General features: G+C 38.7%; 1 protein-coding gene across 2 annotated transcripts in view; it reads right to left on the bottom strand.

Moving 5' to 3' along the window:
• adamts2a (ADAM metallopeptidase with thrombospondin type 1 motif, 2a) overlaps nucleotides 1–26,784 on the bottom strand; it is a 189,621-nt gene that overhangs the window by 9,752 nt on the left and 153,085 nt on the right. Inside the window, exons 5-16 of one of the 2 annotated variants that reach the window (XM_015349607.2) lie at nucleotides 24,631–24,714; nucleotides 16,788–16,944; nucleotides 15,568–15,673; nucleotides 14,063–14,206; nucleotides 13,501–13,633; nucleotides 12,264–12,293; nucleotides 11,220–11,333; nucleotides 8,652–8,797; nucleotides 8,165–8,340; nucleotides 4,398–4,531; nucleotides 3,849–3,972; nucleotides 932–1,012 (exon numbers count right to left, since the gene is read on the bottom strand). In XM_015349607.2, coding sequence (XP_015205093.2) covers nucleotides 932–1,012; nucleotides 3,849–3,972; nucleotides 4,398–4,531; nucleotides 8,165–8,340; nucleotides 8,652–8,797; nucleotides 11,220–11,333; nucleotides 12,264–12,293; nucleotides 13,501–13,633; nucleotides 14,063–14,206; nucleotides 15,568–15,673; nucleotides 16,788–16,944; nucleotides 24,631–24,714 — 1,429 coding nt within the window. The remainder of the gene's footprint in view (nucleotides 1–931; nucleotides 1,013–3,848; nucleotides 3,973–4,397; nucleotides 4,532–8,164; nucleotides 8,341–8,651; nucleotides 8,798–11,219; nucleotides 11,334–12,263; nucleotides 12,294–13,500; nucleotides 13,634–14,062; nucleotides 14,207–15,567; nucleotides 15,674–16,787; nucleotides 16,945–24,630; nucleotides 24,715–26,784) is intronic. The other variant, XM_015349608.2, reaches the window with a different exon arrangement.

The raw sequence follows: 26,784 nt of genomic DNA, 5'->3' as shown, positions 1-26,784 counted from the left end.
ATCTATATCTACTTTGAACAAACTGCAGTATGTCCAAAATTCAGCAGCCAGGTTCCTGACCAGGTCTAGTGCAAGTGATCACATTACTCTTATCCTGGAGTCCTTGCATTGGCTTCCAGTCAAATTCTGTGTGGACTTTAAAATGCTCACCTATAAGGCTCTGCATGGCTTGGCACCTCAGTACCAGTCTGAACTATTATCGTCCTACTCCCCACCTCACAACCTTCGCTCTTCTAATTCGGGTCTCCTAACTGTCACCCAAGCCCGTCTACATTGTAGACTCTGGAACTCTGGCTCTGGAACTCCCCAAGGATATCAGAGAGTCACCTTCTCTAAACTCCTTCAAATCCAGACTCAAAACCTTCTTCTTTAGAAGAGCCATTACTTAACTGGTTCCATTCTTTACCCCTCTGCTCCTACTATACTGTACTTTTTACCACCATCCATGGTCTCCTCTGTGTATTGAAATTGTGTTTTATATTGTGTATTCTTTTTATTTATTGTTGTTGTCATTCTGTAAAGCACTTTGACAAGCCACCTTTAAAGGCGCTATATAAAATAAAGTTTATTATTGTTGTGGGTTATGGATATTTAATTTTACTTATTGAGAACATACTAAATTGTATGTATTCTTTACATAAATATACAAAAATCAAGATTTTGTTGTGTTATGTCTCCTTCCTTATTAACAATTTTATTAACTTTAACTAGTATATATATATAAACAGCACCAAAAATATTTTATAGCAGCTAACCAGGAGCAATAAGACATTTTAATTTTGGTTTTACAGCAATTTCCATCAGCTATACTGTATATAAGTTGCATTTTATCCAAATCTGCAATTAATAACATAAGCAAATATCTATTTAAAAAACAGCTTTATTATGTAAACCTCGGCTTGTATTTGTAGTTATATGTCTTAATTCATACCTAGGATGTGTTGAGTCCCTTTAAATTCTTGGATAAGGAGATGTCTCGCTCCTCGTGGGATTTCAAGTATCTTAAGAAAACCTGGAAAAAAAGAATGAATAAAAGAAAATCTAGTTTTAGTTTTGCTAGATATGATCATATTATGGATTTATTTTTATCAACATTTTACATATACCAGCTTACTAGAAAGAAAACAAGTACTCGCTTATTCCCACCTGCACAAAATTCAAGGTAACATACCTAAAAATATATTTTCTGTATTAATAGACAAGACAGTAAAATCATTAAAATACTATACAGAAATACTATTGTAATGCATTGACAAGGACTTTAGACACTTATCATTCCTCCATATCTTATTATCAAAATTACCAGTCATTTGAAGAGAACTTCACTGCCACAAATGGGAAGAAAATAAATATGCTCAATTCTCAATCATAACGTAATTCCATCTGCAAGTATCCATTTTGAAACACCCTACTTGAAACTATAAACTCCAAAGAGAGAGTCTTTCCATGGTCTGCAGAAGGAGTCTGTTTGCTGGACTTGTTTCTGTGGAACCAGCTCCACATGTTGATGACAAGTCCTCACACAGTCTCATGTTCTTAGGTTGTTAATGTACAGTACAACTCAGTACAACCGAAACTAAAATTATTCTGCAGCTAGGATCACACATTCTCCCTTCCCTTAACAACAAACTACTGTTCTTTTAAATTTTTTCCATTCATTGGAAGTTTCATTTCACACCTCTCTGCACCCATTCTGACTTCACACCTCTTGATTGGCCTCTCTTTCTGTCCCCTGCTCCCGCCTCTCACTCCTCCTCCCTCCCAACCTTTGTTCTCCCGCTACTTTACCTTTGCCTACTGCCCTGTCTCTCTCACACCTGAAGAAGGCTCCACGGTGGAAATGTTGTGTTCTCTTTCTTCTTTTTTTCAGCATGGAATAAACCTATTACTTGTTCCTTTGGTGGGTAGCATTGCTGCCTTACAGTGATGTCCTGGATTTGATTCTTGCTTGGGGCTCCTGTCAAATGTGGAGCCTACACGCGTTATTATACAAGGTGCTACAGTTTGTTTTCAGCCTCCAAAAACATTCAGGATATGCTTGACTGGCAACTCTAAATCGTCCCTTTCTCAAGAAGAATAGCTTGCAAGGGAACTTCATCTATATGGCAATTGAACCTAGCATAATGTCTGACTCTAGAATAACAGATCCTAATGAGTGTGAACTTGCTCTCTGTTGCTGCCTTTCTCATGTTCTAATAATATCACGAAGACCTGGAATGGTTTGGATACAGTATAGCATGCAATGGTAACATTAAAAGCTCTTTATTGGCCCCTCAGAACATAACTGGCTGCCAAAGAAACAATCAAGATGTGGGTTTTTGCAAATACTGAAGGCAGCAGAATTTATAAGTGGAAATCGTTCTCAGTTATTGAAATAATAATGTATGGTAATACACTCATGCCAAATGCTTCCATCTTTAAACATACCTACTGTATACTGTACATGTATATACGCGTTAAAATCTGTGACCATATTTCTTCTTTCATACTTTCATACCATAATTTGTGTCATTAGCCTATTTTGATGCTATGGCACTAGAATATGCACTCACTATCCCTGTCCATCTTTGTTGGAACAATACTTGCAGTTTTGTTGGCTCCGCTGCTTTATTGCTTGTGCTAGACATAGATCTCTTGATCAGTAAAGCCAAATACATCACGAGACTCCTAAATATTCCAGGAAGTCTGCACATGCTCTTGAAGTGGACACTGGATAAACAGTGTCTCAGTTGCTTAAGGGAAATGTACCTTTTAATTTTTAATTCTTCCCTATTTCCTTACTTCTGCCAAGAAACAAATATAAACTAATGATATAAGTGAGTGAAGTCATATGAGGTCCTTTCGCCACTCATATGGAAGTCTTTTAAATCTGGCACCATTAACCTTCTGTCATGCTTACGAACAGTTGGAGAAGCTCTGAAGCTTTAAATATTCGTGAGTTTCTTCATAAACTATTTAAAGTCAGCAAGTCAAAACAAAGCAATTTTGTGCTGGAAACTATAAAATATACTAATTACATATTTGTAATTTTTCTGTCATGTCCTTTTTAACTTGATCTATTGTCTGTTGTTTGTGTACTAGATGGTTGGGTTATGCTGAAATTGGGTTATGCCTCTCAACTGTTCCAACAGAAATATGATCTGTCAATGTGAAAAAGTGATGGAATACAGTTGTAGAGTGAAGCCTTATAGCACTGAAATAACTATTTATTGTAACAGTCAATTGAAAATGAAAACAGTCCAAGCAGAGCCAAAAGAGAACAGAGCATCCAAAAAATAAGTAATGAATTAAAGTAATGAACTTTAAAGTAATTAACTTTAAAGTTACCTAACCTGGAGTGACAACCTCGTAGGTTTGGGAAATAGAGGACTTTCCCCTCTTGCTGCCAGAGTTCGAATTAATCTAACAAAATAAATTGTTTAGTAACATTAGACCTATACATTCAATTCATAGGAAGTTGATGATCTGAGATCAACATTCAGTACTGTACCCAAGCTTTAGTATTGTTAGTATTACTGTAGGGCTCCCATTATCACGTGAAGTCACTAATGCTGATGGCCACAAAGCTGTAATTACTGTATGCAGGACATTTTTGGTATTCCACAGAAAGATTGGTAGGCAGATTAAATTACTCGAGACACAAATAGGATCCCTAAATGACTTGTGGCCTTGTCAAAAAAGTTATAGAGCTCATATCCAAATCCAATCCACATACTATAGAATGTTAAAAACACACTTTTCAAGGTAAACTTTAGATAGCATGGGGTAGTACATAGAAGCACGTCCCTGTTTAAGCTGCATTGAAGTAGACTTCACTAAGGTACAATAGGTTTGTCACACTAGCAGACCTTGCTTTTTGGCTCCACGGGTGAAGTTGCCCTTGATGATTTTGCAGCTGGAGTTATCCCCTCCACAGTTGCCACACTTGTCTTCCTGCATTGTAGAGCTGATCACATAATCACAGCCAACTTTCTGCAGAAAAAGATATCATAAGAGGAGTACCGGGAGAGGGTTGAGCATATCCAGTCATGATTCATAGAAAAGGCAGCAATCCTGCTGTTTCACGTTCAATGTCACCAAATGATTAGTCATTTGTAAGCAAGAATGGGAACACATTTAACAGGAATGTTTTGACAGTAATGTTTTGTCAAGGTTAAAAACACAATCAATTCTGTTTTAAACTTTGCTATGAAGGAAGGGTCCACTCGCAGAGGTAAGGAAGACATGATGACTGAGATATGACTGGAACATGAACTGAAAATGAATTGGCAGTGGGTTTTAACTTTTGATGGTAACTCGTGGGGGTTTGATAAGAAATAATTTATGAAACGGAATTGGCTTAGAAAGCAGAAAAAAAGGCTAGTTCAGATTTAGATTGTTTTTAGGCTGCCACTCACCACACAGTCACCTCGGACACAGATGCTATAGGGGTCTTTGTAGGAGCAGCGTGTCCCATCGTGTACCATCCTCTTCATGTAAACAGCATCTTTTGTCTCTTTGGACTGGCAGTACAGATGGCACCTCTCTTTTGCTATATGAAGGAAAAAAACAACAATATATTCAGAGAGACCAGTAGACATTGTGTAGTGGACTATCCACTTGTGAGCTAATGTTTGTTACATGTGAAAATACCTATAATTTTTTTTAATGTTACATTTATAGGAGATACTGTACATACCCATTGAGTAATTTCCCATATTTAATGTGACTAAACACAATAACATTACAAAATTCATTCAGAAAGAGGTCCTGAACCCTAGTGCTGGATCATGTCAAAGTAGATAATCATCAGAATCCATGAGGAATACCACATGTCCAGTCACAGACTTGTATCTCAGCCAAGGAGTGTTGAGAAGTGAGAAACTTACACTTATGTTCCCACATCTGAATGTCAGGATTTTTGCTAGGAATTAATTAACCTCCCTGCACTCCCCAGTCCCTAATGATTTTTACATGTACTGTACATAGCAAGTGTCGTAAACTGTTCGGGTCAGGATTAGCCCTCCAGGGTTTGATACTTCTCCAACATCTGCTCTTGACGCTGACTGACAGCAAGGGAACACCTGGTTAGACAATGATAACAGAAGCTTGACTAACACTTCCTAATCAGACACTGGAGAAAAACAAACAAAGGAATACTCTGTTGTAAAAGAGAAAAGGAGGGAAAGCCAGCAGATGTAAAAGCATTCAGCCCAAGCTTAGCGTCAGCTGACAGAGCATATGGAGTTAAGATTAGTTTTAAGACCATGGCAAATGGAGTCATAACCAAAAACACATCTAAGATATACAGATGTTCTCACTGGAATTTGAGACATGACTCAATGGCTACACCCAGGCAAGAAATACCCAAACATTAGTGCCCTATAGTGCCAACAGTGATGTTTTATTTAGAAAGCAGCTTTAAAGCTTTAAACCTCCACAATGCCGAATGATTTCTTGGTGAAAGAATCAACGGATGAGGCAAAGGATGTTGCCCCCTTTGCAACCATGTGTACATATTGATGCTGACAAACCATCTTGTGCAAAACTCACATGAGAATAAAGTCAAAGGTCTTGTTTTGTCTTTCTTTCACAATATGGTTATTGAATTCAGAAGCATAATAGTATAGTGATTTGTATTTGACATAAACAGGACTGGCCAGTTATTTTTTGGAAAAAAACAGAATTAGAAGGGTTAAGCTACGGAATCAGTTTGTATAGTTACAAAGTATTTTAAGAAAATAATTACTGAGAATAATAAGAAACTTATGAGGTATGCAGTAAATGCAACAAATTCAGAAAGGTATCTGGAAATGCCATAGCAGGTACATTGAATTTTATTGAATAGCACGATTTTTAATTAACTGCTTACACTTATATAGCACTTTTCTGGACCCTCCACTCAAAGCGCTTTAAAGGTAATGGGAACTCCCCTCCACCACTACAAATGTGCAGCACCACCTGGATGATGCAACGGCAACCAAAGTGCACAAGAACGCTCACCACACATCAGCTATCAGTGGGGAGGAGAGCAGAGTAATGAAGCCAATTCAAAGATGGGGATTATTAAAAGGTCATGATTGGTAAGGCCAATGGGAAATTTGGCCAGGATGCCAAGTTCACACCCCTACTCTTTTCGAGAAATGCCCTGGGATTTTTAATGACCACAGAGAGTCAGGCCCTTGGTTTTATGTCTCATCCGAAGGATGGCACCTTTTTACAGTATATTGTCCCCGTCACTATAATGGGGCATTAGGACCTACTAACACCTCTTCCAGCAGCAGCCTTAATTTTCCCCAGGAGGTCTCCAATCCATTGTAGGTAAATTGATATTGGTAAATTCATTATTCTGATTAGAAATTGTGATCAAAAGGCTTGATCAACAGAGGTCATCTATAAAAAGCTGTAGGCTAGCAATTAGTAGTTAAATTATTACTGCTATTGGAAATGACACAAGGTGTCCATCCATGACTTATGCTTTGCACCAGAGTGCAGATGCTGCTTTGTTCAGTTATGTCCCATTCCTCTCATAGAGCCCAAAAAAGAAAAAGAATATACCTGCTCACCGATTTGTTAATGCTACAGTAGATGCCACACATGATCTCAGCTCAATGTTGAATAGGACTCAAGCCTGGTGAGTACGGCATCCATATCATAACTGACTGTATCATCTTAAAAGAAAGCCATTGTTTCATAAGAAGCACAGTAACATGTATTGTCCTGCTGGAATGTTGTCAGCTCAGGATAAGCCCACAGGAAGCGCAGTAAGTGAGGACCTAGAGTTTGGTCAATGTAGGGCTGTGCAGCACAGTTTCCTGCTATTACTTCACATAGAGTTTTGCAGTAAATAACCACTCCTGCCCAGACCATCACACTTGGTTCTTATTAATTTTGCACTTCTGTGCTATAGCCACAAATGTCCATCAGAGTGCTATGCAAACCTAGATTTATCCCTAAAGAGGACAGATTCCACTGATGGTGCATCCACCTGAAGTGTTGCTTCAACATATGGCACAAATTAACTTTATTGAAAGTTGGTTTGGTTTTCACAGGCTTGACATTGAACAGGTTATATAACCTCATCGCCTGTGGCAAATCAGCTCTCTTACTAATTAGATGATCTAGTGCTTATACAACAATTAAAGTTGCTTGACTTGTATCATGGCAATTAATGATGAATTAATCACAATTATATCAAAACCACTTTATCAATTTCCAAAATCCATATCCTTTTTTATTTTTTCTAAAAATACACACATAATTAGAGTGATGTTTGTTTTGATGATACAGTATGTATAATTCAATCCATAAAATGAAAATGGGCTGTGTATTTTTCTTTTGATTTAATTTTCCTGTGTTCTGATTTAAAGCAGATGAGCTGAGCCAAACTCTAGGGATACAGAGACTTTCTTTTTTCAGTTATCAACAGCTTAAAGGGAAATCTCGATGCAAAACAAAAATCACATACAAAGCATGCCCAACTTCAGTTCCAACTTCAGTTTAGTACCATTTATGTATAGCTACATACAGTTTGCAATGTTCAGTTACAGTTATATAGTCTGGGACTTGCTTTGCACTGTAGTTTTCATTTAGGAATTTGCTTGAATTAGTATAATTAAAGAAATAATTAGTCCAATCAAGTAATAATTCTGAGATAGAATTGTAAGGAACCCCACAAGACCTCACAAACTGGGACTGTTTTGAAACATTCACACACAGTTCAGGCCTTCACTGACTTTTCAGTCTTTGATAGCGAAGCAGAAAAAAAGCAAAGAATGTTTAAGTAGTTGGGTTAGATCCTAATGAACGTGACAGAGAAATGAAATGCAGTACATGTACAGTACTTGGCATGAGGGAATGGTCATCTGTTTGAGAGGATAAGATGTCCAAGTCTAAGATCTAGGAAGTTTCTACAAGATGTACAGTAGATGTGTAGATGGGTTGGTGAGAGAGGTGTGAGAGAGATATGTGAAGGGAAGTCCTGGGTGTGAGATTTATAAGTGTAAGTGAGCAGATGTATGTGAGATTAGGATTTAACCTTTCTCCTGAACTTTTTATAAACTCTATTTGTTCCTCATGAAGAGAACACTACCTGAAACATGATGCCACATATATTCCTACTCTAGCGGAGAATCAGGCATGCAATTTCAGACACTAACGTTATTCATAGGTCATCGTTACTCACGGTCAGGGTGCTCGTAAGGCAGCCAGTGGTGCTTAGAGTTTTGGTACTCAAAGATTGGATCCCACAGCTTGCACTGTTCTTCCCTAAAGTCGTCAAAGAGCTTGGCGCACTCCTCTGTGTTGCACAGCTGAAACTCATAATTTGGCCCATAGCAGGTGCGGCCACCATTGGCTGGACTACAAAGGGAAAGACCCAAAAGGATGTCATTCTGGAACACATTGGTAGGCTATGTAGAAGCATTCACTATTACGACTTAATAATGGGACCATTATATAACACACGCATTGTTTGTCTGAGCAGGTCGTCAGTGTTTGCAGTTAAGAATTAAAATTAAAATGAAATGTGTTTGATAGCAGCTGCTCATCTGTTACCATCAAATAATCTTGTATAATTCGTGAAACAAATGGAAGAAAATAATTTATTTTGTAGACTAAATTCCAAAGGTTCATGTCCCTTTCATTTGGAACCTTCTGATGTTGGTACTCACAGTGGGTTATCACACTGACGGGTTCGGAAACGTACTCCACCTCCACAGGTTCTGGAACAGGAGCCAAATTTGCTCCACATGCCCCAGTTGCCATCCTGCTTCAGGATGTCAGGCGTCAGCCATATGCAGTGACCTTTGAAACAGTGCTGAAAGAGAGAGTAGTTCTTTACTGACCACTTTGTCATCACATCTTTAACAAAGCTGAAAAAGCTTTTGAGTTTTGTTAGAGATTTTATAATCTCTAACATTATATAATTACCATTATACTGTATGTTATGGTTTTGGCAGACAGAATACATGCATACAAGTAAAGGTTATTTTCATGCTGAAAAACAGAAAGGAGAAACACAACATTTTGGTTGTAGTCAACTTCAGAAAGCTGTAGGATGCTCTAAAGCTGAAACATTGTATTTCTCTTCTATTGTTCAGTATGGCATAATCTTTACTTGTTCTTTTGTAGTAAACACAAGATGACCGACCTCCCTACTCCAACAGATAACATAAATATATGTAAACTACATTTTTTCACAGCACCTCTTCAATGTGCTGTACTGTTTTGCATTATCACTATATTTGTGCCAAATGTGTCTCTTTAGACTCTTTAGACAAATACATATCTTTCCTTTTGGCTTGCAGGACAAGGAAAACATTTAGAATTAATTGAAAACAAGCATTTCTGAAAAACTGCAGGTCCAGTTTTTGCCATTTTGTTGGTTTTGGTCCAGTGTATGTGTATTTTGATAACGTGTAACTTGACAGTAAAGTCCATATGGTCCCTTGATGTTAATGTGGGGGCTGGACTGGATGAGCATCAGTTTGCACCATTAAATGGAAAAGCACAGTGAATAAGTTTTGGCATAGTACAGTTGTCTGTGAGACATCCTTCCTTACAATCTTTCTCTTCTCACTGGACCTTCCCTGTTTTGCTGTGCTACTATGGCAACAATAAAAATGTTGTCTGTTAAGTTCAGCGTAGGACAAGGTTAATTCAGTACATGATACTCTGCTAATCTGATATATATATAGACATTTTGAAACCTCCCTGCTTCTTTTATGGTGTGTCTCAAACTATTCACGTTGTTTTCTCTTCAATCTTGAACAGTATATTGAGAATTCATTGTTTTTATATGTTGGTACTGCCAGTGTTGTCAGATATATTTAATTGTTTCCCCCCAAAAATTTAGCATTTCTTTATTCTCTTAAATTTGCTGGTGCATGGCTTAGTAGTAAATAACAATATCATTTCATCGTGAACTGCAAATGAATAGACACTACAACAATGATGACAACAATAAGGCATTGTTAATGTTCAAGGCTGGTTTTGGTCTTTAAATAAATGCCCGTACTTAGCTGCATAAATATTTCAATTTCCCTTTTTGTTTTTCCTGGAATTAGAAAAACCAATCCCAAAATGCATAATTTTAGAATACATGTGTATAATGACTATAAAAATAAATTTATCACTTTAACTACAAAGAATCCCTCTACTGACATCACTAAATGAGCTAGATGGCCTTATTGGCCTCCTCCTCTCTATGGTCTTATTAATTCACAGGAACATCTTGTTTGTTGCAGGAGTACCAGCATATCTCTCGTGAGTTTTCTCCAGGTGCTCTGGTTTCCTCCCACAGTCCAAAGACATACTGGTAGGTTAATTAGCTGCAGGAAAAACTGGTCCTGGTGTGCTTGTGTGCTTGTGTGTGTGACTGCCCTTCGATGGACTCGTGACCTGTCTAGGGTGCATCCTGCCTTGTGCCTGTTGCTTGCTGGGATCGGCTCCAGCTCCCCTGTGACCCTAAATTTGATGAAGCGGTTAGAAAACGGATGGATGGAACATTTCACATCAACAAATGGTGAATTGTGAAAGCCAGACTAGAAGTGTGTACTGGGTGCCTGCTTGAAATAATACATGCAGTAAATCTATGACCCGTGTTTTGCACAAGGTTGCTTGCTTGTGGGATGTCATTCCTCTTGTAGGGCCTAAACAAGCATGCACCTGTTCACTGCTCTCTGAGTTCTAGTTAGCACATCCCAGCTCATTCCATAGAGGCTCAAGTCTAAAGAGTAGGGCATTCACAAAATAAATGCAATATTTTTATTCTTGCAGGAATATCATGAGGTAGCACCATGGGCATGTTCATTGTCCTGTTGGAATGGAAGGGCAGCAAGTGAGGTCCCAATACATCAATCACTGCAAAGAGTAGAGTTCATAAGGGGGCTCATAAATACACCAAAACCAAATGTGATCTTGCACAAAACAAAAGTTGATAATTTCCTCATTTACTCTTTGATGTACAGATGATGTTTGCACTTTAACTGTAGTTTTGGGATAACTTATATTTACAGTAATTGTTTTCAACAATGTTTTTGTAAGGTTGTTGCACAATTTGTGTTGTCACTGTCCTGTTTAATGGACATACTAAATGAAACATATTTAAAATATGTGCTGTAATTTAGACTCTAGTTTTACTTATGCTATTTTTATATACACTATTATCATGCAGGCACTAAATGGGACCTCCGACATCTGTCATGGAAAAGGAACATTAAGAATGGGCGTGTACCAACCTTCCCAGGTGCGCACATTGTGCCATCTATTGGTGGACCCTTCTTCGTCTTACAGAAAAATGGGTTGTCTGGGTGACTGCACCACAACTGCTTGCAGGGATCAAAAGTCCGATACTGAAACAATACAAACATCCCTATTCTTACACACAGTGAATCAGTTGAAGCAGATATCGACCAACCCAATCAATATAGAAAAAGAACACTGGCCAACACACAAGAACATACAGTAGCTCTAAGAAGTACAGATATGGATAATCACATTTAACAACTCATTCATTTAATTTACAAGAACACAGCTTGCTTTTAAATATTTACAAACACAAAGCAAACGCATGCAAAAACGTCTGTCAAGACAGTACTCACAAAGCTCTTGAATAGAGGCTATTACATTTCTGCTAAAATTCTGATAAAATGGGGGTCACAAAAGTGTATATATGATGGAAATTGAGGAGACTAATCTATAAAGTAAGATTGGCAACCACTTACCATATGTTCATGTGTGGAAGGGTCAGCTCTAATAAAATCTAACCAGGTCTACACTGTAAAACTCTTTGTAAAACAGACTTGGATCATGCTAATTGATTAATTTATAAAAGGGGCTTGAAGGCAATGTTTGAATCCAAGAGAAGATATACACTGCATTGCAGAATACTAAAAGAAACAGAGGACTGCATTCACAAGCATATAATGTATATAGCATTTGTCACATATTTTACAAAGCAAGAACAGCTAATTTAATTAGCTAAAAAATTAATTTGATGGCAGGTGAAGAATTAACATGTCACATTTAACATATTTTTATTTTGTTCTAGAGAAAAAAAAAACTGTTCCTGCAACAAAGGTTCATTGTTTGTGAATTTTCCCCTACCTGGAAACAAAAGTACAATTAAACAAATAAAAAAACAAATAATGGATCATTTGTTGCCAGACATAATTCAACTTTTAGCATTCTGCAGAATTCATGTTAACGTCACAATGAGGATAATAAAAATAAAATAAATAATAAATAAATGCTGCCACACCATCACTATGATATTGCCTTACCTGTGAGGCTGCCTGGCCCACCCTTTGCAGCTAAGGAAATGGTTTGACAAGAGAATAAAGTATTGCACTCCAATGGGCATTTGTGAAAATCAATAAAGGAAAAGTTATTTTCATCAAGATGGGAACTTGTGCTTGGTCTATTTTCTTTTATGACATGGCGATTTCTGAGATACAGCAATGGCATCTTTTTTCGTCAGGTCTCCTACATTATTCTCCTCCAGTCTTTTTAAAGAAATCTTATTCTAGCAAAGCTTACATTTCTTATAGCTAGTGTCAGAAAAAAATATTGTAGCCGCAGCTACCTTTTGACCAGAAAACACTAATTTGTAATACGTGCAAGTTTTGTGTTGTTTAAGGTCCTTTCCCATGATGTATACTTTGACTATTTTGTAATTATGTTGAGGTTTACGGAGAAAGACCTTGAGATACACTATATATCTCAGTATCATGGATATTCTGCCAAGGAGAGGCAACAGATCCTTGTGTGCTCAAGTTCCAGTTGAACAGAGGTAGAGGTTGGATGGACTCTCCCAGGGAATGCAATCACTTTGTATGACATCAACGATTAACTTGCCGCAACACTATACTTTCATTACGTTTACAAATTTTACACATTACAGGCTTTAATTATTAGGTTTAAAAATAAATATGACTACACTAATTGACTACACTATATTTTCACAACTGTTGTTAGAACTTTCTGTATGCTTCAGCAAGCTTTGAGATTTAATTTTGAATTTAATAAAGCATGGCTATGGTTATAAAATCATTATGACCCACAGGCTTCATTAAGTGGATTTCTTTGGCCAAGAAAACAGGAAGTAACAGTTTGAAATAAGGTAAACCTTTTTTATAGAATAAAAATCATTGCTTTTTACAAATAGCCATGTAAATTAGAAGCATGTTCCTCTCTTCAAAGGACAACACAGCTATACTTCAGTCAACTTCAAAGTACACTGAAAAATAATGACATTTATGCTTTGCTAATTCAGTTAGCATACTGTCTCTGATTGCTTGGCCAAAGACACGCTATGAGTCAAGTGTTTGGTTGTGCTCAGTTTGCTTCAATTTATTTTTCCCCATAGTGGAAGAACAGTTGTTGGTCATTTAATTGGCAAGGTGTGTCTTTTTTCTAATTTTCTATTTGTTTTCTAATTTTTCTTTTCTCATTCCTCCTCAGAAGCTCTTTAATTCAGCTCCAGTAAAGTCATCTCCAAACAAAAAAGAGCACACTTACTGCTGTACACATCATGTACCCAATGCCAAAGTCAAAGCGGCACTGTTCATTCATAGAATAATGAATGCCTGGGAGCCGGGGAAGGGAAGGCCAGTTATGATCAAAAGGGTCATCACGAAGACAGTCATAAGAACTGCAAAGACAGCAAACACATTATTGATCATCACATGAGACATCTTTAGTGCATGGAAAGACAAGATGATGAGAAGATATTGGTTACATACCCATGTCTTTAGAATGTTTTGCTGATTATTAATCGAAAACAAATATTGTTACACTCATGTTTTAAGGCTCAGAATAAAGAAAGGTGATGTCAGGAAATATATTTTGTTGTTTTCAGCAAACACTCACTTATATACAGTGTCTTTGTGTATCCAGAGCAATATCCTTTCTCTTTGGCTCAGAATTGTTAATCACTTTTCATAGGGTAGCTTCCTCAAGCTACCCTATCTGTGTCCTTGTAGATGTGCAATTCAGCTTCAAGGCTTGTAATTGTCAAGCAGGTCAATTGTGAGTGGAGATGGCAGTCTGCAACAGGCAATGTTAAAGCAGGTTTACTCACTGGAGGTATCTGCTCAGCTCCTGCTGGCTGCAGCGAGACCAGTGGAAACGATGAAATGCAGCCTGGACCAATGGAGCCATGATGCTGCCCATGTGTACTTCATCCCCACAACGGTTTCCCTGTCCATCATGCTCCATTCCTAGCCTGGTAAAGATAAAAGGCAATTTATTACTCCACATCAACATTATTTGACTCCTGTTTTTTTAACATATTGCTTTTCTTCTACAGATTTAACTATTTAAAAACACTAACTAGGCAAAGCATTAAGAGCCCCCCAGTCTGCTGATGAGGCTCGCTCAGTAACAGGCACTGTACAGCTGGTTTATGGAGCTCTAGAAAGACTTCCGTCAGTTTTAATAACCCAATATTTCTACAGATTTCAATATACTGAAACTTGGTGGGATGTGATGTTCAATTCCACAAACTAAAGACAATCTTGGTAGAATAGAGGGCTAGCAATTAACTGAAAATATGTTAAAACTTTGTGGAATAAACACCATGTCCTGTTCAAACTATTCTTGCTGATCAGAAATAACTGAACTATTGTTCAATAGTGATTCCTAATATTATGGGCATGTTATTCTTGGTCATCTGTAGAAACTTGTATCTAACCTGTAGAACCTATATACTGCACATATATATATATATGCACATACATATATATATATGGCCAGCAGCCATATCACCCTGCAACTCACAACTGGCAACCCACTGAAGCTAAGCAGGTGTGAGCCTGGTCAGTACCTGGATGGGAGACCTTCTGGGAAAAACTAAGGTTGCTGCTGGAAGAGGTGTTAGTGGGGCCAGCAGGGGGCACTCACCCTGCAGTCCATGTGGGTTCTAATGCCCCAGTATAGTGACGGGGACACTATACTGTAAACAAGTGCCGTTCTTTGGATGAGACGTAAAACCGAGGTCCTGACTCTCTGTGGTCATTAAAAATCCCAGGGTGTTTCTTGAAAAGAGTAGGGGTGTAACCCCGGTGTCCTGGCCAAATTTCCCAGTGGCCCTTTCCAATCATGGCCTCCTAATAATCCCCCTCTATGAATTGGCTACATTACTCTACTCTCCTCCCCACTGATAGCTGATGTGTGGTGAGCGTTCTGGCGCACTATGGCTGCCGTCACATCATCCAGGTGGATGCTGCACATTGGTGGTGGTGGTGGTGGAGGGGAGTCCCCATTACCTGTAAAGCGCTTTGAGTGGAGTGTCCAGAAAAGCACTATATATGTGTAAGCAATTATTATTAATTATTATATAGCCAGGATAAAACACCAATTTTTCCTATTACACTCACCTAAAATCAAAGTACTATGTAATTGTATTCAAAATGACAGTGAAGCCTGCATCTCATATTACTGTATGTAGGTAAAAAAGGAAAATAGTCAACATTTAAGAGACTCACAAATTGCCCTTCATTAAGGCACTGAAGAAGGAACAAAGCTGAGTGCTTGGCACTGTTCAGTCCCTATATTTTAGTCAAGGCCAGCTGGCTGGAGACTTACACATGCCCTGTCTCATGTGCTACCACAAAGGCAGAAGAGAACCCATCCTCATGGTTCAGAGTGCAACTTCGGACAGGGTGGCACATCCCAGTCACAGGGGCATATCCTGGGACAGATTACAAAAAGGAAATGCAACACGATCATTCCTCACACACAGAATAGCAACATGGATATCACCATATAGTGTACTTCTAACAATGTTAGAATTAACATTAACATTTAATTAATACTGTTGATTATCATCAGAAATATGCCTGAGTTAATTCTTCTTTACATATTGAAGTTTAGGAAGAAAATTTTTGTTTTTCATTTGGATTATTGGTTTCACAAACTGGCATCAGTTAGTCTTTTCTTTAAGGTGTCCTCTGTGTTGTTGTGGCAAAGAAAAAATCGGCTTTTCAGGCTATTGTTAAAAACAAAAATAAAAGAGATCAAAATAACCTAAATTGTATTTTTTTTCTTGACCACCGTCTGGGCATGTCTGCAATACAAACCTCTACCATAACATAAAAAACTGTGCCCTGTGTTTATTTTTACTGGTCCCTTTGTCTCAGTTTGGAGTGGTTTGGATTGAATATTCTAGATTGTGGAGTGCATATGTTCAATTAAAATGTTTTGAAGAATTTAGTGTCATTTCTTATTTCTTTTATTTTATTTTCTCAGAAATTCACCACAATTGTACTGTTGGTGACATAAAACTATACATGGTACTGTATGTCATGTGCCGTATATAAATTTGGACTCTTTTCAAGAATTAGTTGCATAGGGACATACAGTATATCTTCCTGGAACTATCCCTGTTAAACTGGAATGTCTTTTCATGCCTCTGCTGAAGCCCCTTTTCCTTGCTTCCAGCCTTCAGGATTTTATGTTATGCAAAATAACATCTCCATCCTCAATTTCTGGAACTAATACTTTAGAACACATATTGTTATAGAATTATTTTACATAGTATCATCTCTCATTTCCTGACAGACTGTACAGTATATCACTTAATTCAGTATGAGGATTTGTTTTGGAAATTTTGGTTTCATTTTCAGCAGCCTACATTTTTCGCGTATGTATCTAGCCACTGATGTATCCTGGTTATATAGAAGTAATGTTCAAGACATTTTCATAATGCTGGAGTTGGATGCTAATACTTTAAAGCTATTATCTTCTTCATGGTTTTCCCACACATTCAGACACTGAGACATCCTGTTTGATATACAGTATGTTACCTTGCATTCCGGTGGGACCAAACTCCTGTCTAGTTAGAAATATGGCGTGATCATGGTATTCTGCATCACCAGTATCTTCTTTCTGCTGTAGAAAAGCCCAACGGCACACATTCTCCAGGCTCTGGGAAGGATTCCCCACTTCAATGAGACTCATAGACTGAATGACAAAAGGAACAGTGAAACTCATTTTCCATCTATCTTTGAACCAAAAGCCACTTATTCCTGTCAAGAGCCATAATAACCTGAAGCCTATCCCAGAAGCCTTGGGTGTAGGCGGGACTACACTCTGGACTGGATGCCAGTCCAGCAATACTCAATGCACACAGGGAGAGGTTGTGGAGATGATATAATTTAACCAGCATGCCGTTGGTAGGGGGATGGAAGTTAAAGTACCCAGAAAAAAAAACACATGGACACTATGGAGATCATACAACTCCACACAGAAGACATCCCAGGCTAGAAACAAACTATGGACTCAACAGCTATAACCACATCACCACAGCATCCCTTCATCTATTTTGTAACTGCTTAATCCAATTCAGACTCGTGGAGGAGCAGGATACACCATGGACAGGACACCAGTCAATCACTGCCTAAAAACTAATTTTATTATTTATTTTTCTTCTTCTCTTCTTTTTTTCAGCATGGAATAAACCTATTACTTGTTCCTTTGCAGCCTACGCATGCTGACACAGCTACCCACTTGAATTATTATTTATTTGTTGTCTTAGTTCTCTAACGCAAGCACATTTCTAGGTGACATACTGTATGACACTTTGAATAGTCTGGAGACTGTTGTTTAAACTTTTAGCTGTAATGCAGGACAGGAGACCTTGCAATCCGACAGGCCTGAAAGAACTGGATAAGTGGTGGCATCACTTATTTACAAAAAGTTACCTTTTGAAGTTTGTAGTAAGTTTCCAACATTCACAATATAACAGACAAGTGCTCCAAGGATGAGTGTCCTTCAGTTACATTGCCAAACTGGATCCAGCTCCTCCTACTGCAATACTGCTGTACCCTGTAGGACAGAGCTAAATCGGAGCTGCTCTCAGCAGGCATTATGGAGCATCTGCTAAGTACGTGAGAAATTTTGGTAATAAGACTCTTGTTGGCCTTGGCAGAAGACCCACCAAAATCCCTGGGAAATCTAAAAAAAAAATGTTTTACTGTGCATTCCAAATGTATTACAAGCCCAGTAGATTTTAGTCATTTTTTTCAAAAAGTCAAAAGGTATTTAAGTTAAGAGTTAAGACTGAGGAATATTAGACAGAAAGGAACTGCTTACTTGCTTCTCACTGGTCAGCATGGTTTGAACTTTTAAAGAATTTTGTTCAAAACACAAAACGGCACAGTATGTTTACAGAGTTGCTCAGTAAAGCCTTCCCGATAAAAGCTATTTGTTTTGTATTCACATTTTGTAGCCAAGAGTTTCTTTCGAACAGCCCTGGCCCAGACTGTAACAGGAGGAAATGACAGGCCCCTGCTCTGCCAAACGCCTTCTAGAGGCTCCACTGGAGCTTTTCTTGCTGTCAGGCCGATATCTCCTGCCACGAGAGGCTCAAGCTGTCAGGATTCTTTTGGTTTAGTAATCTCTCAATTAGCTTTTTGCTGGGTGTCAGTAAAGCCTCCTGAGTGCTTTGGTGAGTAGTGCAAAGCCATGGAAGGCAGCTCAAATAAAATGTAAGACCATACAGAGACAGTTAATCATCCAGTCTTACTCTTAAAAGTTTTGATGACTTCTACTATTTCATAAACAATTACAACTGGTTTTCCTTTTGTGGGCAGCACAGTGGCACAGTGGTTTAAAATTGTGGCCTTGCAGTGTGAGGGCCCTGGGTTCAGTTCTGTACCTAGGTGTCATGTGCCCTGCAGGCAGAGGGAGCTCACACTCCTTTACCTTGTTTCCTGTGCTTTGCTGTCCTTCCGGTGTCTCTCTCTCTGGGGCTATATATTTCCAGGTCACTGATTCACCTTCGCTGAGCATTGACGTTCAGATGTCCTGAGACCTGCCTAGCATCCAGGTTGCCCCATGTCTGCTACCATTGGTTTCTTTATGACGCCTGGACTAATCCCCTGTTCCGCCGCTACACATATTCTGCTCTCCTGCCTCTCCACGGTTCGTCCCTTCCGATGTCCGTGACAATAGGGTGCTGTCTGTGTGGAATCTGCATGTTCTCTCTGTATTAGTGTGGGTTTCCTCTGGGTCTTCTGGTTTTCCTCCCACAGTCCAAAGACATGCTGGTACAGTAGGTTAATTGGCTTATGTGAAAGCATGTGAGTGTATCTATTTATGTGCCTTGTGATGGACTGGCATCCCACCCATGGTGTATTCTGCCTTGTGCCAGATGCTTGCAATCCAGCTTTCCCTGAATTGGATAAAATGGTAAGAAAATGGATGTGATAGATTTTCCTTTTTTGCATTTACAAAATCCAGATGATACAGTACCATCATATGTAAACTACTATAACTTAACAAAATTACTAATTAGTTCCTTTTTGTGCTGAGAGAAGTAGTGTACATTAAAGAAACTTTAGTTTAGTCAATCAGACCTTATTAGAGTGTGTTAGGCTATCTAGTCAAGCTGCAATAATGTCATGTCATGTCATTTACCAAACCGCTTTATACCATATGGTGTCACGGGAAGCCGGAGCAAACCTGGCAAGCAAAGAACGCAAGGCAGGGTACACCCTGGACTGGGCGCCAGTACAGTGCAGAGCAAGTGCAAGCCAATCATACATGGGGACAATTTAGAGGCCACAGTAAAGGCTGGGGGGGAAATCTGGCCCAGACAACAGGATAACCCCCTACTCTTATTGAGAAACGCCCGGGGATTTTAATGACCACTGAGAGTCAGGACCTTGGTTTAACATCTTATCCGAAAGACAGGGCCCACTACAGTATAGTATCCCCACCACTACTGGGGCATAAGGACCCACACAAACTGCAGGGTGCATGACCCCCAATGATCCCACTAACACCACTTCCAGCAGCAACCATAACTTCCCAGGAGGTCTCCCATCCAAGTACTAACCAAGGCTCAACCCTGCTTAACTTCAGTGGGTAGCCAATTGGGATTGCAGGTTGATATGGCTGCTGGCATAGCTGCAATAATGGTAAATGGTAAATCTCAATTTCTACATTTATTATGTATTCTTTGATATTACACCCATGTGTAGTGTTCTGTTACAGTATATTATTAAGTTTTTAAAAGAATTAAAGTTCTTTGTCTCCCAATCTGCATTGTAAATGTGTGTCTTGCATACTGAATATAAATAGACAATTTAATTTTTCATGTCCACAGACAGGTATACCAGCAGCAGTGTTTTTTAAGAGGAAAAGAAAGGGATATTTCTCTACATGAAGTGTTGTAGGAATGTGAAATAAAAACTGCCAAAAATAATATTGTGGCTTCCGAACAGCTAAGACCATTCACAATTCAAATTATTAAGATACTAACAACCAAATGAGCAAGATGGACCAAATGGACTATTCTAATTTGTTACTGTTCTTAATATTAACATCTACACAGCTCAGGTAACATCTGTTCCAGAGTAAGACCTGCACTAATGCAATCCTACCAGTAGGTGGTATCCTTACAATTAAAAACACCCGAATAGCTGTCAGAATTCACAACTGCACATGGGACATGTGCTTGGAGCTACTGTGAATAATAACTCACTTTCCTGCAGCCAGCATAATTAAGGCAGGTTTAGTGGATCTGGGGCATGTCAAAGAACAGATGTGCAGAAACAATGTGAAGTAAAAATGATGTAAAGGTGTACAGGGTTATGCACAGCTAATTAAAAACCAGTTGGCTAAGGGTGTCATTGTCAAATTAATTGTCAATGATGGACAACCATTTTCTCTATGGATGCAAACGCAAAAGCCACTTGACAGCCTGAATTGGTACAAGACCACGTTATTGTGAATGTACTGACCATATTCCTGTTTATGCTTTTCTTTTTTCTATCTGTGTTTTAAAAGTACTGATTTTAATATGACTGGTTTACATGTCTTGTTTTTCTTGATGTGGAAAGAAAATGTTCTAAAACTATTAATGTACAAAGTGTGGTTCCAGATAAATGTTTACTTTTGTAACTTTAAGTGATGTACTGTAGGATAGTATTTGGGATAACGTGTTAGCAGGCATCACCTTGTCTTTTATTGAGGTAAATGGATGTATACTTCATTACGAATACAAAGGAAGAAATAGCGCCAGATATTTAAAATATTTTTTCCCCTAATTTATTCTGAAACTTTTTTTATTAAAAAAAAACGCAAAATAGAATAAAGAAGAAATACCAAAAAGTGGTTAATGGGGATATTTCTGGAAATGGGGATTAAGTTCTGAAGATAAAAAAAAACATCTGATAGTTATGTCAGTGTAACTCCATAGCAAAATGCTGTAAGCCCTTGCAATGCAATGTCACAAAATGAGGTTCAGGTGTATGTAAGTCTCCAGACAGCCCCATACAATATTTTTTGGTTGTACTGTAGTCTACTGTTTGCAAACAAAACACTATGAAGCTGTGACAGAAGATTGGTAGTTACTCAGGAATTGTCACTGAGCAGGAGGAGCTGAAGGCTCAGCAACATAGTCCCAATGGTTACATTTGAAAAATATGTTTGTCACATAACCCAAAAAACACTCTATTATGGGTCATTCACACAACATGCAAGAAGATGTAATAAAAGATATAAGAAGATACTGTGTACACCTTGAAGTGGAACAAACAGTCTTTATCAGGAAATGTGTATTTTATGAGCGAAATGAAAAATGATTTTTCTGGAGTGCTAATTTTTTAGAGGATGAGGAGCATTATCTCATACCACATTCCAGTTAGGATGAGAATACTGTAACGCTTACGGCCGACTACAGCTACTGGGCTGTAGAGAGATCTCTCTTTAGCTCACCGGGCTGGGTCCCTGTTGAGTGACGCGGGAGTCCCGGGTTCGAGCCCCTGACGGTGGGGGGCCGACCTAATGCGGCAAGGGCGCCCGCCTGAGCCCCCGTTGCGTTACTTTGGTGTCAGCAGTGGGATGGGATAGCCCTTCGCCGGGGACGGCGAATTAAGCGGGGGAGAGTGTAACGCTTATGGCCGACAGACACTGTGTAAGAGCCGGCTTACCAGAGTGGTGACGTCGCTGCCCTTCCCTGTGATACCAGGACTACAGCTACTGGGCTGTAGAGAGATCTCTCTTTAGCTCACCGGGCTGGGTCCCTGTTGAGTGACGCGGGAGTCCCGGGTTCGAGCCCCCGACGGTGGGGGGCCGACCTAATGCGGCAAGGGCGCCCGCTTGAGCCCCCGTTGCGCTACAATACTATACAGTAGAGCAATGGACACTTACTTGGCAAAGAGATGCTTAGTGATTAATTAAAAATCAAATTAAAGTCATATCCTATAACAATATACTCAAGAAATTGTAAGAATTTAAGCCTTAGGTAGAAACTGTAGACAAAGACATTGTGTGCATCAGCTAATGACTAGTCACTACAGGTCTCCTTAAAGAGTTTCAAAAACACACCAGTGAAGGACAACTCCTTCTGTGGGAGGTGGGAATATGTGATATGAAATAAGCAGGAGAGTATTTTGCATGCATCAATCAGAAAACTTCTCACAAGAACATTATATTGAACCCCTATAAGCAAGTACCATACAAGAAACAAACATAGAACCATACCGACTGTCTGAGAGAAAAAGCAGCCTATAACTCATCTGGGACCCTAAAACCCAGATCAAAAGCAAACAAGCAAAACCTTAGCTTCTCAGGTTTTCAGCCAAGTTGTCATGTCATACACATGATAAGTTTAAAATAACGCCCTCCACACTGAGTGTCCCACAGCAATTGTGTAATAATGTACATTAGGGTCTCCACATCTGCAAATTTAACATTCACAAATTCGCTTTTTCACCATTTGGTCTGTCCAACAGGTGCTTGTATGCAAGAAGGGCACAGTGGGTTGAACGCCAGTGGCTGTGAAGTGTAAATTAGTGGTGCAACAGACTCAGATCGTAAGATGAACATAGTTAGTGAGTGAGCCTTTCCCTGTCTCCTGCCCAAATACCCACTTCCCATTTACACCTAAGCATACAACATACAGATTATTTTATAGTATATTGTAGCAAACTCTTTGGATTCTTAGCTGGAAGTGTGGAGAACAACAGACAGGAGACAATGTTGCAGGCTCTCTGTTTTATTGTCCTTTTCATTACAGTGCAACCTAACCATGGAGGCACAGAGAGAAAGTGCAGGCTGGGCACAGAGTAAAGATATGTTTATTTTTGCTGATTACTATCTGATTACTAAGCTTGTGATTACTGTTGTTCTTTTTAGTTGATCAATTAATTATCATATAAAGAAGGATTACTTATGTCTTTTAACCATAATACTATATCCTGGGGTTCATGATGTGACAGTGTTGGGGTGGACTGGGCTATATCTGAATTTGACTATTCAAGACAGTTCTCTGCACCAAACCCTCACAAATGTCGAGACTATACTGTATATCACAAAAACAACATTCCAAGAATAACAGATAAGTTGAACATAAATGCACCACCTCCTCCAAAAATTCAGAAATTCCAGAACACCACATTTCAATGTTTTACTGATCATCAACTTTGCTAAGAAATCCCAGAACATCCTAAACATAAAAAGGTACAAAAAAAAGCACAGGGCAAAACACAGGTGCAAAAGTGTAAGGGAAAGGATGCCCAATCTGAAGTAATAAAGAAATACGTCTGGCTTTATTAATCTGCAGCTCTGACAGAAATCACCCCACCTCACGTGCCCATGGAACGTGACTATACTGGCCACCAATCTTCATCTTGGCTTTTTAAAGCAAAAAGTGACACAATTCTAGCTGGCAAAGGGTCTTTTGCACAGGGGTTAAACATATTCTGCTCTATGACATGCAAATGGAATATTTCAGGAAAGATATATAATCTCTGTCACTTCAACATTTGTAGCTGCCTGATGTTTAAGATGTTGATTAGTAAACCAAAGCAGTCTGAAGGCCCGTCATTCTTAACATCCTCACTGTCATTAATCCTATATATTCCTATGACTTTAATGGGCCTGGTGGTGGCTTGTCAGTGTTGCCATTTTTGTAGCCATTTTTACAAAAAGTTAATATGATCATCTCACTTGGCTCCATCTGGCAAATCAATAATTTGCAGATTAAATCAGCAAGCTGCTTCCAATTCCTGCAGGTGGGTTTTAAACAACGATGTCTACAGTACTTCACCGACTTTCTGATGCTGCGTTTTTTCTGGCACTGCTTCACCAGAAGGATGTTCACTCATTTACTTCCCCTTTACATTACTGTGCATGGGTGACCGAGTAAATGCCAACCTTTCCTTCAGCTGCTGAGGGTAAAGGATAATCCCCAGAGTGGTGGAGACATCAGCAAAGAGATTGGTTACCACACACTCTTTGACAGCCTCCAATCAAATCAAAGCACCACAGAGCCAATGTGTTTGCATCAGTGACTCATCACAGGAAACTGCAGTGTTTACAGTTGCAGCTTTCACGAGGCTGTTTCCTGTTCTTTTGTTATCCTTAGAAGTTCTGCTTTTGGGGGCTTGTATAATGGTGTGCAATTGTAAAAATATGTTTATATTTAAAAATATACACTGAAACGTATTTTTTATTATTAACAGAAACAATTGTGCAAAAAACACAATTTTAACTAAACCACAAACTTGGCAGGGAACCCCCAGAATACTCTCTTTTTGATTATTCCTAGAAGTCCCTCACATCTAGACTGAGGATTGCACAAGGAGAAATGTCAAAAAAGAAAATAAAAACACCATCAGTCCTCAAAGCTTAACCTACCTTTCCATAGGGCACCATGATTATCCTTACCAGGACAACATTGATGCGGGCACCCAGGGATTTATCATGGTATATCTCATTCACCTGGAGAGACAAAAACAAATTGAACACTGATAAACCAGGACAGAGTAAAATCACTTTTTAACCTTTTACCTCAAAGTTCACAAGCCAAAAGTTCTAAAATGATGGCTTTGTATCCAGTTGAAGCTAACTGTATTTATTCCTTTTTTCAATCCTGTGTTAATGTTTTATTTTTGAGAAATCCTTGGGCTACATTGGGCTACATAAAGAAAAGCATGATGTTGAGTTACAGTACATAAGGTATGGCATTGAAAGAAAAAAAACAGGCCCAGAAGGATTTCACTCCCTAGTCTGGCAAAATGTGCCATAAACAGCAAATAAACAACTTTACAGAAAATTCAGCCTGCTGTATGTGTTAGGTACCATACTGTAGATAGTAGTCGGTATCTTAGTAAATCAGCAGAACCAGTTTTCATAGTTTTAATAACTTTTGTTTATTAAACAAAACAGTACAGTAGACTTGTGTTTTAAACAAAATATTTTAATGCAAATTTGTGTATGTGGTCAGTGACAATAAAACAAGAAAAATCAAATAACGTGGGAAAATTCACATCGGGTGTGACATGCACCTGAGCTATGGGTTGGGAACTAGTTATGAAGCCTATAGCATGCTGTTTTTTACATGTTCTGATTATAAACAATTTTGGGTAAATGCGCTATGTCAGGAATGTAACTATCCCATAAAATGCAAGTCTACTGTATAGACTCTCCATCTTTAAAAAACAAAAACAAAACAATTAATTTCCTCGAGACAGTCAAATATTCTTGCTGCTCAGACTGTCTGCTTAGCTTGGCCAATTATAAACCAAAGCTTGGGCAATCCTGGTCTCAGGTAGCTAATGGCTTTGCCCAGACTTGACCTTCTGATGTCTGTACTACAGGGCTGAAACTCTAAATGGCCACATTTAATATATGGGCATCTCAGGAAGCCAATACCAGACTGAGGAAGAAGAAATCTAGAAATCCAATGGGCAATGCCATTTCCAATATATTTTTTTGCTTTAATGCATTTTTGCATGAAATGCATATTTTGACTTAAATTATATTGCACAAAAGAACTACATCAACTTACTATATGTAGAGCTAATAGGTGCACCGGAAAGGGTAAATACACCAGAAAACCTTTGAGGGCCAATATGTAGCTGAGTTTAAAGACACATTTACTGAGAGGCTTTTTTAGTGTAACTCCCCAGTAATTAATTTCTACTGAAAATACAATAGCAGGAATACCCTGATAAATTAAGAAGAAATAAACAGTACTAAAGGTTTAAAAATGAAATCTAAAATACTAAGAAAAGCGATTTTTACTGTTGAATCTGTATATTAATATTTTATTCGGTCGCAGAAAATCCAGCAATGGTCAAGCAGCTCGGCATGAATTATTAAACACAGATGGAGAATACGTGCAGGTGTTATCAAGCATACCTATTTTCTACCAGTAAACATCACTGATCAAATCACTTGTCATGCCCAGAGTCCCCAGAGAGAACAATAAGAGCTCCTTACTAACCGCTGCTACCCTGCAATATAAGCCTAGCATCCTGTCTTCATTGGTTCTTATATAACATAACATTCAACATCAACTTTTGCCTGAGCATTTGTTTACCAGATGAACAGTGCCTTAAAAACAAGCGGGAAAAAGACTGTGAAAAAATATTTGGGTCAAACAGTAAGACAGAAGCAGGCAAATTGATACAGAGTTCAGACAAGTTGTACTGTGTTTTTTTATTATTTATTTTTAATGAGGACCTGGTGTAAACAAAATGGAAATAATGAGATTTTGAAAGATGGACGCAAACTGCCAATTGCAGACCTGCCTGGCTGAACTTCTCTCAGCATCTGAGAGGATCTTAGTCTCCTTCGCAAGTGCTGCTGTTTTTTTCTTATGTGCTGCTACCAGTTGCTAAGCAACCTCAAAACTTCAGTGAGAATGGGAGCTTGTTGCTGAGACACCTCCATCTGTACAGCTCGTCTGACAGGCCTCACACTGAGATTCAGATACCTGCGAATACACTGCGGAGTCTGGCGTTCACTCACACAGCCCCAGAGAACAGTATAAATCACTTTATTATT

Source organism: Lepisosteus oculatus, chromosome 11 (assembly GCF_040954835.1).
Source record: "Lepisosteus oculatus isolate fLepOcu1 chromosome 11, fLepOcu1.hap2, whole genome shotgun sequence".
NCBI classification, from domain to species: domain Eukaryota; kingdom Metazoa; phylum Chordata; class Actinopteri; order Semionotiformes; family Lepisosteidae; genus Lepisosteus; species Lepisosteus oculatus.
Note: the sequence above shows the minus strand (reverse complement) of the source record. Positions and strands in the feature narration are given on the sequence as shown.